The sequence below is a fragment of the Platalea leucorodia genome (assembly GCF_965183815.1).
Source record: "Platalea leucorodia genome assembly, chromosome: 7".
NCBI lineage: Eukaryota > Metazoa > Chordata > Aves > Pelecaniformes > Threskiornithidae > Platalea > Platalea leucorodia.
Window position 1 is genome coordinate 44,845,150 of NC_138829.1, and position 17,631 is coordinate 44,862,780.

The following is a 17,631-nucleotide window of genomic DNA, read 5'->3' on the forward strand; positions in this document are numbered from 1 at the left end:
GAAAGGGAGGAAATGTGGGTGGGAGCACAGAGACTTGGGTTGGACCCTACAGTGGAGCAGATAAGGAATAGCAATGTAGCAAGGCTGGCCAGGCACCCACCAACTGGGGTCGTCTTACCCAGCATTAAATACTTTCCGTAATGAACTGGAGAGGGGGACATGGAGATGAGGTGTGTGGGTCAGCTGCTAGGTTGGGAGGAGATGGGAAGCCTGAAAAGGACAAGTAGATGCAGAGGCTTCCCAGGCATAGGTCCCAGGACTCTTCGAGCCACCATCACTCTGCTGAGCGAGTGGGTGGGCTACAAAGCATGGCATGCGAGGGGATGGGAGATGGAGCTATGCAGAAGTAGGTCTTGCTTATGAGGAGGCTGATTTGTGTGTTTCAGGAGCACCTCAACTATGTGACAGAGATCTCTCAGGATGAGCTCTATGTGCTGGACCCAGAGCTGGTGATTACCCAGACTGTGGGCACCTCTCCTGCCATGCCTGACCTTGTCGACTCATCTGCCACACCCGCTGGGCACCATTTTGCATTCCCTTCCTCTTCCTCCTCTCCACCCTCCTCTCCTGCCCCCAGGTGAGTCTGGGGTGGGAGAGAACAGGGTGCTGGACCTCAGGAAGGACGGGCAGCGGTGGGAGAGCCAGGGTTGGCTTCACCACATTGATCTCTGGGCCAGATTACAGGGGGGCTCCCAGGGAGCAAGCAGGAATTCAGTGCTGAGTTAGACCAAGCGATGAGATGCTGTCCCATCCTCCCTGCTCCCCAGCCGGTGCTGCTGGAGGTGGTGGCACATCAACAGGCGGCTCAGCCGTGAGGTCAAGCTCCAGTGCCTGGCCTGTGCGGCAAAGGGCATGGGTGGGGTGTCTATTGGCCCAAGTCAGGCCAGCCTCGGGTACGGATGAGCAACAGACCTGAGATCAGCAGTAGAAATGGGAGTGGGGATGGGGAAGAACGCAGACTGGGGAAGAAGCAGAAGGCATGACCAAACAGCAGCAAAGTCCCTTGGCCTGCCTCTGCTCCTGCCTGCTGGAGGAGTGCCATGGGCAGGCTTCTCCACAGCCATCCCTCCACCCACCATGTGCTCTTTTGGGCGATCTGCTGCCAGGACTGGCAGAGTTAGTTACGCCTCTTCTTCTTCCCTTCCAGCACTGAGCCTGAGCGCTGCCTCCCGCACAAAGGTGAGTACTGTCCCACCCGCTGTCGCACCCTCTCTGATGGCGCTGTTTTGGGTCCCCACCGTGGTTTTTTTGGCCTATCCTTGCCCTTGCGTGCAGGCAGGAGCCCCATTGTCTGTGTGCTAGGTTGGAGCACAGAGTGCCGCAGGCGGGTGACCCCGGAGGTGGGCAGGAGAGATCTGACAGTGATTTGTGGAGTGGCCAGGCCAGGCGCCTTCCCAACTCTGCTGTGCGGGAAATGGCATGGTGGAGGGGTTAATCCCCCACCTGCAGAGCCGAGTGCTGTGGGCTGGGTTGGGGGGCTGTCCCTGCCAGGCAGCTCTGGAGGTGGGAGCACAAGGTCAGGGGCCTCACTGAGCTGAGCAAATGGAAAGAGTTTCCTGGAGCTTGAGCGGAGCCCAGTGCCTGGAAGTGTGAGTGAGTCATAGGTGAGAGGCGTCTCAGCCGCTGGCTGACACCCAGGAGATCTGCTCCCCACTTCCATCGCAAGTCATCCTGCCCATGGGCAGAGACTGCTCCCCCTGCATGCGCACCTCTCTGGGGCTGAGGTCTGGCTGTGTCCCCAGCTATGCAGGGTCTCCCTCCTTCCCCTGGCTTGTCCCTTACGTGCCTGAAGGTGGGGGAGCTGTGTAAAACCAGTCTGACCAAGGGGTTAGCACCTGGAGGAGCTCCAGCTGACTGCTGAGCCTCCAGTGCCCAACCCTTGGATCCCTGGTTAGATAAACGGCATTACAGCTTGGCTTTTCTGACCCTGACCCATCTTCCTTCTTTGCAGACGACCTTCTGATAGAAGCTGCCAAGAGTGGCAACTTCAGCAAGGTAGGCGCTCCCGCTGCCTGCTGCGATGTGCAGCCAGGGCTGGCTCTGGGTGCTCGCCCCGCAGCCTGCTCAGCTGGCGTCCCCCTCGGGCTGTGGGAAGCCCTGCCAGCCACACTCCGCGACTGCCCTGGAGCAACTCCTGTCGAGGGCCTTCCTCCAAGAGCAGTGGCTGGAAACCAGGCAGGCTCCTGGCAAGAAGCCCTGTTCCTTGCCTGGGGGACTTGGAGGGAAGGGACTTAGCAGTGTGGCTGAGCTGGACAAAGCTCCCCGCCAGGTCCCAAATATCCATACAACCTGCTGAGCACCCTGGGGACATGATGCCAGGGCTTGGGGCTTAGAGCTGGGAAAGGCAATTCATCTCGAGCAATCTGGCAATCCTGTAGTTCCAAGAGCTGCACCAGGCTGGAAGAGACCTGATGGTGAGAGACTCCTCGGGCCAGACCGTCCTCCACCATGCTGTCAAATCAGGGAGCAAGGACATCGTCAAATACATCATCGAGAACGGTGAGCTGGGGCCAGAGTGCCACCCTTAGCAAAGGAGCCTGGCAGCCGAAAAAGCCCAAACCTCTGCTGGGAGGGGGTGGACCCGGGCTTAGATCCTTTCCCTCCACGTTTGCTACATCCTCCTTCTGGTGTATGGGCTTTCCCTGGCATCTGTCTGCCAGTACTGGGGTGCCCCCATGGCCATTGCCGCATCCTGGCAGGGACCAGCATGTCTCTGGGAAACATTTCTCAGTGTCCTGCTTCTGCCTTCAGGGCAGCTGACCTGTTGTTTTTGGCAGCTTCCACTGAAGTAGAGGCTGCTTTATTTTTATTTAGATCTTTCTCTGTAATGAGTCCACAACAACTCTTCCTCCCTGATCTCAGCTGGGCTCAGATGCCGTTGGTGGCCTGAGCGCTTTGGAGCCAGGACCTTTGCAGGCAGCATGGAAAGAAATAGCAGGCCCTATGGAAAGATGCAGAGTGCGACTGGGGAGTAGGTGGGTCTGTCTCTGCTCCGCAGCCCAGTCTCACTTGCCCTGCTCTGTCTTTCTCTCCACAGCCCCGTCAGAAATCCTTGATGCCACAGAGGAGGAGAAGTAAGTTGCTGACTGACTTGCGTTACCTATTGGCCAGACCCTCTGCGAGGTGGCCAGTTTTCTGGGCGCTTGCCAGCTGCCCTCACTCTAATCACCAGCCATGGTTCGAGTCCACTCTGGACTGACCATCCCCAAGCAGCACCCTCTCTTCTGCCAGGGCTGCCTGGACAAGCACACAACCCACCGCAAGCTCCTGCTGCAGTCAAATTGCTGTCCCTTGCTGCCACCCGCACGTGCTGCTTGTCCCCGTTCGGGGGGGACATCTCACATCTCCCGCTTTCTTGTCCCCAGCGGTGAAACCAGCTTGCACCAGGCTGCAGCCTTACGCCAGCGCACTATCTGCCACTACATCGTGGAGGCCGGGGCTTCGCTCATGAAGACAGACCTGCAGGTGATGGCGGGAGGGCTGGCAGTGGGGCTTTCTGGGGGGACCAGAGGGCTGTCAGGAGTGGGGCCAGCAGGAGAGCAGAGCAAGGCTGGTTTGGCTGGGGTCTTTGCCAGCCAGAGACATGAAGCTGACATGAAGCACCCATGCTTGCCCAGCAGAGCCCGGCTGCAGAGGGGTTAAATCCCTCTCCTCCCTGTACTTCTCTCCCTGTTGTTTTATTAAATTAGAAGCGAGGGGCTGGAATGTCTCATCCCTGTCTCCCCCTTCCCACCCTCCGGGGTCAGAGCAAGGACATCCTCGCTGCAAGCTCCCTCCCAGCTGCAGGGCTCCCCCCGCTCTCCCCTGCGGGCGGCCGTGATGGGGGCACTGGGAGCTCCTCTCAGCGGGTGAAGCTGGCCCACGGGGAGTGGGAGCGGGCAGTGGCGGCCCTTTCCCTTGCATGCTGAGTTAACTGAGACATGCCTTGGTGCCAGGGAGTTGTGCCAGCCCCAGCAGAGGAGTTGCAGGAAGGGGGCTTGAGGCCGTGTTTTGGTACAGGAGGTTCCTGGGGCTGGCAGGCGACAGAGAGAACGTGGTTGCATCTGCCTGGTGGAGGCTCGTAGCGATGGGCTGTAGCAGAGGAGATGTAGTAACAAGCTGAGAAGGTGCAATCTGTGGGTCTGGGACACAGGGTAGGAGCCCAGCCAGGGGGTGCAAACTTGCTGGGGCCGGTGGAGCTTGGGGGCTGCCTCAGACAATGCACAGCGCCGTTGCCAGCTGTACAGACAATCTCTGGCTCCCCATCACTCCTCCTTGGTCCTGGCCAAGGCTTGGGCCTTGCGCGGTGCCCAGAGTGGGGCTGGCCTGGCTGGAGACTTAGTCAGCAGAGGCAAGGGGAGAGGGCAGCTCTGGGGGCATGGCCTCTCTCTGCCCCCAGCCCCCTCATCTGCCTGAAGGAGGGGAGCAGCCCCCAACCTGCCAGCACAAAAGGGAGCCGCGCTCAGGTATGACGGCTGCCCCGGGGAAGGGGGCTTGCACATGCCTGTGCAAACACGTGTCCGGGTTTGTAGCTGCCTGGGGACCCTTCTGTGCTGCTGCACTGACCTCGCGTGCGCCCCGGGTCACAGCCTGCCTGCACAGACATGAACCCACCTCATTAGCAGCCCCAGTGTCAGACCTGTGGCACGGGTTTGGAGCGGGCTGATCCTGCACCCTGCAGCGGTGCAGGGGGCCAAGCCTTATCGGTTGGCGTGCCTCAGCCCGGCTGGGCAGAGGGGCCCTGGCAGCTCCGGTTTCAGGCTGCAGGCAGGCAGCGTTGCAGTGGGGCTTCTGCAGGGGGACGGGAGAGAAACTCAATTCCTCCTCTGGTCTTTCCCCCACTTTGTTAAATGAGCGCTTGCGTTCAGGGGCTGCGGAGAGGAGGCCCCCGAGGAGAGCTGGCACTGCAGCATGGAGCGGTCTGTCTACCCCTGCCTGTGTGTGCGGGAGGATGTGTGCGGGACCGTGGGGCGTGCATGGGTCTTGAGGTGTATATGCAAAAGAGGGGGTTTCTTGGTGCATCGCACCTCTCTGCAGCCGCGTGCAGGTGGGCTTTTGTCCACAGCTGCATCCAGGCCTGGTGGAGGCTCCACGTGTCTGAACATTGTTCCTGCTGGAGAAATATGACTGTGGGTCGCCCTGGAGGCCCCAGACCCTGCCGCAGCCGCCCGTGCCCCACTGTGCACCAGGGGACGAGCCAGGCAGGCCAGGCATCCCTTCCGGGGCCGGTTTTCAATGGCAGCGGCAGAGCGCCAGGTTTCCGCGGCCTTTCTCAGCGGCAAGGCAGAGCCCGGGTGCTTGGCGAGGAGGAGCGAGGAGCAGGGGGAGGGAAGGGGGAGAGGAGACGGAGCTGGGAGCTGTTAACAGATTTGCTTTTTATGGAGTGCGGGAGTTCATTAGTGGACACAGTCCAGATGGCTGCAATAAGCTGGTGAAATGTGATCCTCCTCCGGGAGCGGGAGCGCTAGCCAGGCTGCGAGAGGGAAGGGGGGTTGGTATTCCCGGGCATTCCCCAGACATACCCCTCATTCCTCACCCTCTCCTGCCTGCCTCCCCAGCGCCAGGGAAGAGCAGGTCACAGGGAGCAACCTTTGTCTCCTCTCAGGGGGCTGGTGACGGTCAGGGATGCTCTCTGTCATGGCCCACACATGAGGCCAATGGCCCTTCAGGGGACAGCTTCCAGCCCCGCAGCAAAGTCGGGCTCCTCGGGAACACGCTTTTGCTCCATAGCGAGCACCTGGCCATTTGGCTACCGCCCACCTTGGGGCTTGGCTGTAGGCTCTGCTGGACCCAGCTGCAACCACCTTTTAAGTGGGGGAATGGGGGCACCTTCGGGTGCCGAGGCAGTGTTTAGGCAGTGCTCAGCGCTCTGACATCTTTTTCCTCCCCTACACAGGGAGACACCCCCAAGCACCGGGCTGAGAAAGCCAATGACCCCGACTTAGCTGCCTACCTCGAGAACCGACAGCACTACCAGATGATCCAGCGGGAGGACCAGGAGACAGCTGTGTAGTGCTCGGCGTGCCTTAGCCCAAGCCAGCTTGGGCAGGACGAAAAGAGGACGATGGCAACTGGCAGAGCTGTGAGTCTGGCCCAGCCCACCCTAGATGTCAGCCTGGTCCCCGGAGGAGATGGAGCCAGCAGAGCTCTGCCCCAGGCTGGGCTGGGACTCTGTTTATCAGAACAGTGGGTATTTGGGACTTGAAGCCTGGCCCTTTCTATGTCCCCACCCCGTCACCCCTCTTCTGCCACGTTCCCTGCCCTGGATGGGCTCCATCCTGCATCCCTGTTGGGGCAGGCCAGGCTGAAGCCCCGGCTCACCCTTGTGCACAGGAGTGATGCCAGTGCCCGCTCCGCAGGCTCCTATCTATGATCCTTGTGGGATATCGTTGCTCACCCCCTCTCCCTGCCGGCAGTGCCCCTCCTTTAGATGCTTGGCTAGGCTCATGTCCTGTTCCTCCTCTCCTGTCTGGCACAGCCGAGGAGGCACAGGCTGTGTGGGCAGACAGCAGAGGCCATGAGCCTCAGACTTTGCCCCAAGGGAAGCACCATGAGTTACTGCCCCTGCCTCCTCCTCCCTCCTATCGGTTTTAGGGCTGCCCCAGGTCTCTGTGTTGCCCTACCAGGGCCTTCTGCAGCAGGAGGGAAGTCCCTGGCGCACCCAGCCTTTCCTCGGAGCATCTGGGGCTGGCGCAGCTGGAAGCAGGGCAACTGCTGCCCTCCCAGTTGCCTTTAGTGCCCAGCCAGTCGGCAGTCTGGCCTAGGGCTGGGATGGCATGGAGGAAGGCTACCAAGCCCTCCCATCGTCCTTCCCTCCGCAGGGCCGGGTGGGGCAGCCTGCACACCCAGTGTCTGCTGGGCATCTCTTTGTGAGCCTGCTGCAGCACATAGCCGTGGTGGAGAGCTGCACTTGGCCTGGGCAGTGGCAGCGGTGGAGCCCGTTATATTTCACAAATGCTGACTTGGATCTGGCTGCCCTCCCTGCTTCAGCTAGCCGATGCTAGACATTGCACTGGGCTGGAGGGGCAGTGCTGGGGTCAGTGCTAGCTCTCAGGGATTCCCCCCATGCCCCCCAACCTGTCAACACGCATCCTCTGAGTCCAACTCCTGCTATCCCCCAAACTGGGTGCAAGGCTTTGCAGGGAAAACTTGGGAGCTCGCCCAGCCCAGACACAAGCTCCCTGGGCAGGCCACCAGATCACCCTCTCCAGTTTTCGCAGAAAGAGGGATTTGGATGCATAGGAAATATCAGGGCTCCCAGCCTCGAGTCACACCTGCAATGGGATGGCATTTCACCTACCACCTGCCATGGGGCACGAGGCACCATGACCCGTCTGCCCTGCAGATGCTGTGGGTGCTGAGCATCTGCAGAGGCATCAAGCCAGCCCTTCAGCAAGGCTTTTGCAGCACTGACAGTCTCTGGGACCAGGAGGTGCTGGCAGAGGAGGCGAGCTGATTGCTCGGGGCCTTGCGGACCTGCTTGGCACCTTTGGGTGGGCAGTGGTTGCAAAGTGGGTTGCTGCTTGCAGCTTGGGTCTCGGGAGGGGATGCTGCTGCTGCCTGGGGTCTGTGCAGTCCCACCTGCATTCACACCCAGCTGCGCCCGCTAGGTAGTGCTGCATGGCACCGTTCAAATCTCTCTTAATACCAATACCAAAAAAAGGGTATGAGGATACCGCAGAGAACCAGAATACCCTTCAGGCTTTTTGGCTGGGGGGCAGAGTTGCTTTGGAGGATGGGGGACGCTGTGGCGAGGAGCAGAGGTGCAGAGCAGTGCAGAGTGCCAGGGGCCAGCAGTAGTACTGGCAATTAAGAACAATAGCGTCCTGGCACGCTCAGAACTGGGATGCTCCAGCAGCACCCAGAGTTCCCATCAGCGCTGCTTGCTGGCCACCAACACACAAGGCACTGTCGTCTTCTCAAAGGTGCAAAGTGCTGCCCCCCAGCCGGGACGCCCATCCCGGCCCACAGGCGTTTACAGCCCCGGCTTCCCTCTTTCTCCCTGGTTTTGTATCTTTCCTTATAGTTTTTGTACAGGTAGTTGAGAGACACACTGTCGCCCTCCCCGCCTGGCCCCTCCGTGCGCGCGTGAGCTGAGTTGCTGTGCAATTCCAAGCCTGGCTTGTATTTTGGCAAAGGCGGAGGGGGTGTTGGTCGCCCTGCCTGCAGAGGGCAGGGGTTCTGTGCAATACCTGGGTCTGTGTTTCCTAGATGCTGTTGTAGGACTGTATTTTTGTAACTCTGTGAGGGTGCTGGCTCCAGCAGGCCAAGGGCCTGGCGTGAGCCTGCGTTCCCATCGCTTTTCAACTTGGACCGTTTGGATGTTGTTGTTTCTTGCCATTGAAATAAAGAGATGGATGTTTTAGTTCCTGTCTCCAGCTGCATCTGTGAGAATGGGGCAGGAGCTGCACGGGTGACACCCCTCGAGGCTGTACCCTGAGGATTCTGCCCCAGTCCTAACTGGGGGTACTCTGGGGAGTTCCCTGCTGGGCCAGGTCCTTGCCCGCTTTCCTGCACAGCATCCCTTTGGGACAGTTGCTGGATACAGTGACTTTGCCCTGAGGGACCTTCTGCCCCACTCTGTGGCATACATCAATATTCAGTGTAACGTGGAACAGGGAGAAGGCGCACCGCCAACCCAAGTGATCCAGAAGGGCTTGGAAGCGTGAGTCAGGAGCTGGCAGCCTGCTGTTCGTGCCCTGCTCCGGTTCCTCCCTGGGGCGGGAGGCGGCAGCCCCGGCGGCAGGCCTGCCCTGCCCTTTGCACAGCTGTCAGGGGGTGCTACAGCAGCAGCCAGCTGCCAGATTTCAAAACGTTTCTGTTGTCCCTTTTTTGTGGTGAGCTGTACCCAGCCGCACTGCTCTGCGGGGGACAAGCCTGCTCAGGGGCTCTTCCCATTTGTTCCCAGCTCCAGAGGGGAGCGTCCTGCTTCCAGTGCTGAGCACTGGGGCTGCAAGTGTGGAGGGCTGGGATTATCTCCGGCGGGAGGACCGCTCTCCAATTACAAAAGCAGGGGATTAGGGACGCTTCTGCTTCCAGCCCCGGACTCATAAGGATGACTGTGGTCAACACCATCTCTCCTGCAGAGTTTCCTTTGCAAAAGGCAGGTAATCGCTATGGCCGACAGCGTGCTGCTGAGGGAGCCAGGGATGGACACGGTGGGTGAGGGGGAGCTATACTCCTACCTTAAACTCGGATTCCTGAGGGCAGCTTGGCAGCCTGCCTGTCGCTCCTGCCGCCCCTCTCTGCCTGGAGAAGCAGCCTCCTTCCCTGGCTGCGTTGTCCCTTCCACCCCCTGCGCCTCCCTTTCATCGCCTTCAGCCTTTCAGCTCCTGCCCAGAGCTAACAGTGGGGGTCTGTAGCGGGTGTAAGGCACACCAAATTGTCCCGGCCTCCCTGGGCCGCTGCCCAGGGACCAGGCGGACGTGCGACTGGAAGGAGGCTTCAGTGCCCAGACCCTGGCGTGCGTTGGCTCTTGGCCCATGTCTCAGCAGTGAGGACCGTCAGTAACCATGGCAATGAGAGTTTTCCAGCCGCCCCGGTGTCAAATTTATGGTGGGGGAGAGAAGCATTCCCAAATGCGATAGCTGTGATGAGGGGTGTTAGGAAAGGGGCAGTCTACCTTCAGGGGAGAGCCCTGCCCTTCTCTCCGAAGGGCCTCGGCATCCCCCATTTCTCCCTTGCAGCTGCGTGTCGGAGGTCTGTAGGTCTGTCTGGCCTGCCATGGGATGGAAACACACCTGGGGGTGTATGCATGGGGGGCACGCGTGCAGGCTGGGGAAGGCTGTGCAAACGCAGCCCCAGCGCAGCGGAGCTGGGGTGACAGCAGTTGGCTGTGTTAATGATTACCTGCCACACGCCCGCCTCCACAAGTCTGATCAAGGGAAATGTGCCCCCTGTGTGCAGCTGTGTCCCTGTGCTGGCACCGCCGCACCGTGCAGCAACAGTGCCCCAAGGACCAGGCTTCGGCTGGAGGTGGAAAATGTGGAGCCGACATGCCATGAATTATCTTGTGATGTTTTTAGAGGTAAAAAGCTCGAGTTAAGCAATTGCAGGGAAACACACCTGGGTTGGTCACACTCCCTCTTTTTCCTCCTTCCCTCGGTATGAGGCCCCTTTCTGCAAACACAGCCTTCTGCTGCTTGTTTGAGCTGGGGAAGGAGCCATTCCTCTCCCTGCATCCCTCAGAAAGGGCCCAAAGGGACCAAGCACAGCCGCTGCTGAGTGATGTGCACCAGCGCATCTCTGCTCTCCCACACAGCCAGCACCTGCCTCCTGGTCCCCAGCCCGAGGAGGCAACAGGAGGGGAATGGGAACGGCTGGAAATGGAGGAAGGAGTGAAAATCTGCACACGGCTTTGCCACACCTTGGGCTGCTCTGCCCTGGGGACATCAGCGGGGTCTCTGGCTCCTGCCCAGAGATGGCTGAAGAAAAGCAGCAACACTTGCCCCACACCCAGCCCTTTCACAGCTGCACCAGGCCCTGGTTTGCTCATCACAGTCCCATAACTCAGACTTGCAAACCCGATGCCACTGAACCCCAGCCAAAGGCAGCACACCTAGGCCCTTCCCCTTCTTTTTGACCGTGAAGTTTGTCCCTGCAGCTTTCTTCGTCTTTGGTTTAAAGGCCCAGCAATGGGGGGCTGGAGGGGACTATTGACTTCGCTACCCGTCCAGCTGTCAGGACCCATTTCTGCACCCTGTGCTCAAAGGTACAGCCTGGCATGTCCAGACCCCTCGCCACCCAGAGCAGCACCCGTTGCTGTGCATGCAGCGGACAGGGGAGATGACATGCTTCCACGGTTGCCAGCCCTCCTCAGAACCTCTGCAGATGTTCAGGAAACTGCCGGCAGGGTGTGAGTTAAATGCGGGAATCTCTTGGAAAGCGATTTCTGGTTGTGAAGCAGCTCATAAAAACCAGCCCCCCCGCCCCCGCCCCCACCTGTGGTGGCCCTGCTCTTGGCAGCCTTCTTCCAGGGTAAGGGTAGAAAAATGGCTCCGTTCCCCACCACAGCGCCATTCTTTTGGCATGACACTCGCCTTTCTGGCTGGTAACTCCAGAAGAGAGTTGGCTTGGCCCCTGGCCCTCCTCACCTCCTGAGAAAAGGGGGTGGACAGGAGCGGGGGGAAGGGAGCAGTCAGGTCTGCAAGGTCCTTTCATCCCCAACCAGCAGTCCAATCTCACATCGCTGCTTGGTCCAAAGGGAAGGGCTGCAGCGTGTCTGAGCCAGGGACAGGCAGGTCGCAAAGGACAGGGCTGGGGAGAGGCCTGGGTCAGCATGAAAGTGACGTGCTGCTTCAGGCACCCCCTCCCCACACCCTCCCACGAGGTGCAGAGCAAGCAGAGAAGGGTGAGAAGGGCAGAGACCACGAAGAGTTGGTCCAGCAATGCCAGCGGCCTTGATGGGGAAGGAGGCATCCACGGGGCTGGTGGAGACACGGGGTGGTTCCCTTCACCCCATCTAGCCCCAGGGGTGCCCCAGAGGCCATCTTCCAGTGGGGCTCAGAGCGGCGGGCCCCCGGGGAGCCCTGCCCCTGCCCGGCCCTTCAGCTTGCAGCCCTTCAGCGGAACCCTCACGGCTTCGTCGGCACCACGCTGCGGAGCCCGGAGGAAGGTGAGGCAGGCGGGGACGTGCCCCCAGCACTCTCCGGCTGAGCAGGGCCCGCCGCCGGCCCGCCGCTCCCCCCTCCCCGCCGGCCGGGGCGGGGGCCAGCCTGCCCCCGCCTGCCCCCCGGGGCCGCCCCTCCGCCGGCCGGCCGGCCTGCCTTTGTGCCTGGCCGCGGGGGGGGGGGGGGGAAGCAGAGGAGGAGCTTGCGAAAAGTTTTGGGCTAAAAAACCACCTTTTTGCTGCCAGCCGAGCCCGACGTCAGGGGCCGCTGTGCGCTGCGCGGGGGCTCCGCACGCGGCCGCCACACAAAGGCAGCAGCTCCGCGCCGCGCCGCCCCGCAGGTGAGTGCGGCCCCGGCGCTCGGGGCCGGGCCCCCCAGGCCCCCGCGATTTCCCCCTCGCCTCCCCGGGGAGGAGGCAGTCATCCGGGCTGAGGGCTCCCCGGCGGGGAAGGGGCTGTGCCGGGGTGGGGGACATGGCCCTGGCTGGGGGGGAGCTGCGGGAAGGGCGACTGGGGCAGGGGTCCCGCGGGCGGCAGCCCCCCGGGTGCCGGCTCGCCTGCGAGGAGCCAGGGAAGTGCTGGAGGTGCAGAAGGAAGGGGCTTTGGAGGGAGCCAGGGCTCCTGGAGAGCATGCACCAGGCAGGGGTTGAGGCAGGGGCCCGGGACCTTAGCCCCCCACCACCACCTTTGGGGGCACCCCACAGCGGGCCGGGGAGGCGCGCTCAGGTGGCGGGAGATGCTCCGCTCCGGCCGGAGCCCGGGGAGCTGCCCCGGAGCGGGGGGAGCCCGGCCGGAGGGGCAGGGGCTGTGCCGGGGTCACGGCACAGCATCTGCCCTGGGGAGGGCGCAGAGGGTAGGAGCGCGGAAGGGCGCTGCCTGCTCCCCTCTCTGCGCCGCAGCGCACAGGCAGGAGGCAGAGCAAACCCTTTGCTCCGGTAGCACCTTTTCCTCACTTCGAGGGGAAGGTGGGGCCGTCTGCTGGAAAGCCCCACAGCCCCCGCGGCTCTGCTCCTCTCCAGTACCTCCAGCAGAGCCTCCTGGTCATGCTAACGCCTTGGCTCACGGGGAAAGCTCAGTTCCCCGTCTCCTGGCAGCAGGGAAATTCCTGCTGGTGGGGTGCTGGGTACCCCAAGCCACGGGCTCCCCAGGCGCTGGGCTCCTTGCCCGGAGACTGGGGAGCAGCTCAGCCCGCAGAGGGAGGGCGGCAGTCCTGCGCCCACCTCTGCCAGAGCCAGCTGCAATTTGAGCCGAGCCGAGAGGTCCTGCCGCTGGAAGAGGGGGTGCCAGGGGGCTGCCAGCCCAACAGCCACCCTGCTCCCAGGAGAGCGTCGGGTGGCAGCGAGGGGACAGGAGCTGGGGGAGGATGGCACGGCCCACGCTAACAGAAGCGCTTGCTGGTGACACTGCCGTGCCTGGAGAGGGGTCCAGGCTCTCCCATTGCAGTGGTCGGTATTTGGGCTCTGCTCCAGCATCACCTGGAGATTTTTTTTTTTTTTTTTACAGCACTGATCCTAGATTATTCAAACCCAGGGCAGCTAGAGGAGGGACGGGAAGGCGAAACGGGGACTGCCATGGCGTGGCCAGGCTCCAGGCTGCTCCGCTCATGCAGCCCATTCCTGGGCTCGTTGGTCTCGACCAACGCAGTGTGAGAGCCAGCCAGGATCTAAGCAGGAGAGGAGCCAGGGTCCCGCAGGGATGCAGGAGGAGCTGGGCTGTGTGAACACGCCTGAAGGCACTGGCAGCCTGACCAGGAACAGCTCTTGTTTGACTGGCAAAAGGATCATACTTTGGAAAACCAGCTGGAAAACTGCACTCCCTTTCCCTTATGAATGCTTTAGGATGAGCCATGGCTGAGGGTCCCTGCAGAACTTTGCCTGGGGGGACGTGATGTGCCAGGCAGAGCCTGGGAGCAGATCCAGGAGTCCCTGGGGCTGTAGCTGGGCTGCCCCTCGGAGCCCCCCTCCCACATCCCTGTGTACACACGGGCAGGGCCCCATGGTACCCATGCCATGGGGAGTGGAGGGCGTCCATGCCCGGAGGCACGGCAGCTGGGGCTGTCTGCCCTGGGTGCTCAAAGGCTGCGTCCGCAGGACCTGAGCTGGAAGGTGCTGGGCTGGGAGGCGGTTCAGGAGCAGAGGGAAATGCTCTGTGGCAAAGGATGGAAGAAGTTTACAGAGCACCTGAAATCAGGGGGATGCTGTGAATAGTACGGGTGTCAGAGGTGTTGCCCCGACAGCAAGCGGGGCAGGAGTGCCAGCAACTCAGCTTAGCCGCAACCTTGATCTCCATAACTGGGCCCTCTGGGCTGAGCTCTTGCGCCCTTTGAAGGCAGCTGGGTGGGAACGGGGCTGAGCCATGCCGTACTCAGCAGGATGGCTCCCAGCCGGGCTGGGCGAGGGGGCAGGCAGCTCTCACCCCCTTGGCTGTGCCTTCAGCCAGCCGGGCTGTGTAATTCCCTGTGACAGTTCAATGCAGAGCGAAGCCAGCAGCTTCGTGGCAGCAGACGCATGAAAGGTGAGTGTGCTGGAGCCTGAATAATGCAGGGAGCTTCTCTCTCCGGCACACTGCCCGGGGAGCCTGGGGGCAGGGAGCAAATGCTGACCCCAGGCTCTTCCTTGCACTGCTTTCCCTGGGACACATGGTGTGTTCTGACCTCTCCATCCCAGTCCTGCCAAGCCCATCACGGAGCCAGGGCAGGTGCGATGTATTTGCTGGCTGGCTGCTGCCACACAGATATGGGTGTCATCCTAAAGAGCAGGGCATTGGAGGAGCAGGGAAGGGGCCACCAGACTTGAGACGTGTTGGCAGCAGTGTCCCACGGAGGCTCGTGGTGGCAGCCGGAGGGGAGCCATCACCTGGCCCAAGGCCACTGTGGTGGGGTGGGCAGGGCCCCAGGGGCTGCACCCTTGTTTGCGTGCACCCTCATCCCCGATCTGCTCCCAGGTGCATGCACACGCATGCACACACACACCCCCCCCCCCCCCCCCCCACACCCCCCCCCCCCCCACACACACACACCCCCACCCCGCATGCACGAGTGCTGTGCTGGCGGCTGCAGCGCCAGCAGTGGGCGCAGCTCTCCTGCTCCATCTCTCCAATGAGCTCTCACGCTGTGGGGACTTTTTTTTTGGAGTTTAATCCGCTGGTTTAGCTCTCAGACCCCTCATGGCAGCAGGTTTGTTTTTGCTGGCCTTTTTTCAGTACAATGGCAGCTGCACTCCCCCGGCCCCAGGGCTCTTCAGTGTGGGGCGGCAGCCTGCTGGGTGCTGGCTAAAGGAGCCACAGAGAAATACAGGAGGGTAGGGGCTGGGGAATGGCACTGGAGAGCAGGACCCCACTGCCAGCACGCAGGTGGGGACTGCTTTGCTTTTGGGGGGGGGCAGGAACAGCATGGGCCCTGGTGCACCCTGGTGCTGGGTGCACCCAACCAAAGGGCCTTCCCTGGTTGCTGTGTAGGGTGCGGGTGTCCCCACAGAGAGCATTTTGGCTGCACACAGGGCAATGAGGGGCTGCAGGGATGGGAACAAGCCCCCAGCCCAACAGCTCCCTGGCTGGAGGCAGTTGCCGAGATGCACAATTAACCTTCCTGTTGCAATTAATACACACGGTCTAATGGGTGGCAACGAGCAGGGTATGGGGGGTGTACACATGTGCGCACACACACACACACACGCGCACACAGGCACGTGCATGTGTGCAATGGAGGCAGCTGCCATCTCGCTCCCAGGCAGGCTGCTTGCAGCCCACCGTGCCCTGTCCTCGCTGCCGCATCGCGCCCTGTCCCCTCGCTTGCCTCACCCTCTCCCTCCTCCCCAGGCAGGATGCAGGTCCGGGGCCTCCTCCTCCTCCTGGCGCTGATCCTGCTGGCCGCCACCGCCGAGGCTGGCAAGAATAAGAAAGGTGAGGGGCAGCCCGGGACAGGGGGCTGGGGGCCGGCAGCAGCCCGGGGTGTGCTCCTGTGCCCCCACAGTGAGCACCTGCTCCCCCTTCCCTTGCAGAGAAGGCGAAGAAGGATGGCTCTGAGTGCGAGGACTGGCGCTGGGGACCTTGTGTCCCCAACAGCAAGGACTGTGGCCTGGGCTACCGTGAGGGGACTTGCAAAGATGAGAGTAAGAAGCTCAAGTGCAAGATCCCCTGCAACTGGAAGAAGAAGTTTGGAGGTGAGTACATGGTGGCGGGGTGGCTGGGGACTACCCTGGGCTGGGTGGCCAGGGCTGGTGCCCACGCCGGGTCCTGGCCGGCTCTGATGCCGCTCCCCTCTCTTCCAGCTGACTGCAAGTACAAATTTGAGAGCTGGGGGGCATGTAGTGCTCAGACGGGTGTGAAGACACGCTCCGGCATCCTGAAGAAAGCCCTGTACAATGCCCAGTGCGAGGAGATCGTCTATGTGACCAAGCCCTGCTCTTCCAAGATCAAGTCAAAGTCCAAAGGTCAGTCCCCACCGCTCCTGTCCCCAGAAGGGTCCTGCTGGGACCCCAGGCAGGGGCTCTCCAGGAGTAGTTTGACCCATTGGGGTTGGGCTTTGCTGGCAGTCCGGGGGATCACGTAGGATGCCCTTCCCTCTGCAACAGCACATGACATCCCCGAAGTCCAGCTGCTGGCTGGGATGCAGGTGCTGCTAGGAAAACCCCTGGTCCCGCCCAGGTCACCACGAGCTTTGGTGGGATGGGGATTTCCCACTCTCCTCAGTGGAGCTGGTGCAAAACGTGGCTTTGCATGGTGGGGGGAGGCTGCCTGCAGGGATGTGGCCCCTGCACTGTGCTGAGCCAGCCGTGCTGCCTACATTTCTGCCATGGCAGCGCCTGGGGGATCAGTGAGCTGCCAGCGGACGCACTAACTCTTGTCTCCTGTGCTTCTCGGATGCAGCAAAGAAGAGCAAGGGGAAGGACTAGAGCGGGAAGCCAGCATCCTCGTCAGCCCCTTGACACGGTGCCCATGGGGCTGGATGCCCAGCTGCAGCTGGCCCATGCTCCAGTCTTCCTCCTCCTCTCCTTCCTCCTTTCCATGACCTCCTCTTTCACTGAGATGCCTTGTTTTAATTGCTAGTGTTGTAGAGAGCCCCACCTGCCCCACAGGAGGGGTTGCCCCCCTCCCTGCTGCCCCACTGCCGGTGCATCCCGCTTGCCTCCTCTCAGCTGGTGTTGGGGTTCACTGGGATGCGCCTGGAGAGCCGGGATGGAAACACACTTTTTTTCCACCCTCCGGCACAAGTGAGTTGCCGTTAGCACATCCGTTGGCAAGCCTGCGAGCCTCCTCGCTCCTCCGCCAGGTACCGGTGCCAGAGGGAAGGGCTGGGTGTTGAATGCCCGAGTAACCCCATCACTCATGCACCTTACTCATATGAGGACTGCTCTCAGCTTGAGGGGCTTCTTCCAGCATCCCTTCGGCTGGGGCACAACTTCCCTGCCGCAGCCAGGGAAAACAAAGCCACCTCCCCCAAGAACCACCGCAGCCCCTCTCCTCCATCACTTCTAACCGTGTGTGTCCATGCCGGAGCTGCAGCCCCTCTGCCTTCAATGCACCAACACCAGTGCTGGGTGGGAGCTCTCACTTCTTTTGGAAAATGGGGTTTGTTTTCTTTTCCAATAAAAATCTTTTAAAAAAAAATATCAGAACCCACCTGTTGTCCCCACAAGGTGCTGCTATGCTGGAAACCCCAGCACACCCCAGCTTTGCCGACTGCACCGGGACCAGCAGTGAACTCGCCGTGTGACTGGAGGCAGTGGCCTGGGTGCCACCGCACACGGTCCTGGAGAAGGGGCGTGGGTCAGACCTCATGGCCTCTTGTCAGTGCTTCAAGCTACCCCCCTCGCTCTGGAAAGGAAGGATGGGGCTGCCACCCGCACACTGCAGGAGATGGCACTGGTGGGTGACACTGGGAAGCTGGGGAGGAGTGACCGGGTGACGACTCATTCATGCCTCACGCCATGGCTGTCGGTTTCTGGTCTGAGGTCTTTATTTGTCTCAGGGTGGGTTGGGCCATGGTTGTAGCAGATTAAAAAAACCCAAACGCCCACCAGGCATTTTGGGCACTGCTATGTGAA

The 17,631-nt window shown here is 61.4% G+C and overlaps 2 protein-coding genes across 5 annotated transcripts in view; both read left to right on the forward strand.

Moving 5' to 3' along the window:
• The window catches only part of DGKZ (diacylglycerol kinase zeta), a gene marked incomplete at its 5' end in the record, with an annotated part of 46,164 nt that extends 37,854 nt beyond the window's left edge, over positions 1-8,310 (forward strand). For all 4 annotated transcript variants that reach the window (XM_082318800.1, XM_082318799.1, XM_082318797.1 and 1 more), the window contains 7 exons: positions 387-577; positions 1,148-1,179; positions 1,952-1,995; positions 2,379-2,499; positions 3,038-3,074; positions 3,366-3,465; positions 5,876-8,310. In XM_082318800.1, the coding sequence (XP_082174926.1) occupies positions 387-577; positions 1,148-1,179; positions 1,952-1,995; positions 2,379-2,499; positions 3,038-3,074; positions 3,366-3,465; positions 5,876-5,992 (642 nt within the window). In that variant the 3' untranslated portion in view covers positions 5,993-8,310. The remainder of the gene's footprint in view (positions 1-386; positions 578-1,147; positions 1,180-1,951; positions 1,996-2,378; positions 2,500-3,037; positions 3,075-3,365; positions 3,466-5,875) is intronic.
• A 7,098-nt stretch (positions 8,311-15,408) lies between these two features.
• Positions 15,409-16,479, forward strand: MDK (midkine; the record flags this gene model as incomplete). The annotated part of the gene is made up of 4 exons (XM_082318884.1): positions 15,409-15,487; positions 15,586-15,747; positions 15,856-16,017; positions 16,454-16,479. 4 exons carry the CDS (start codon positions 15,409-15,411, stop codon positions 16,477-16,479), a joined length of 429 nt encoding a protein of 142 aa, XP_082175010.1.
• Positions 16,480-17,631: the final 1,152 nt, after the last annotated feature.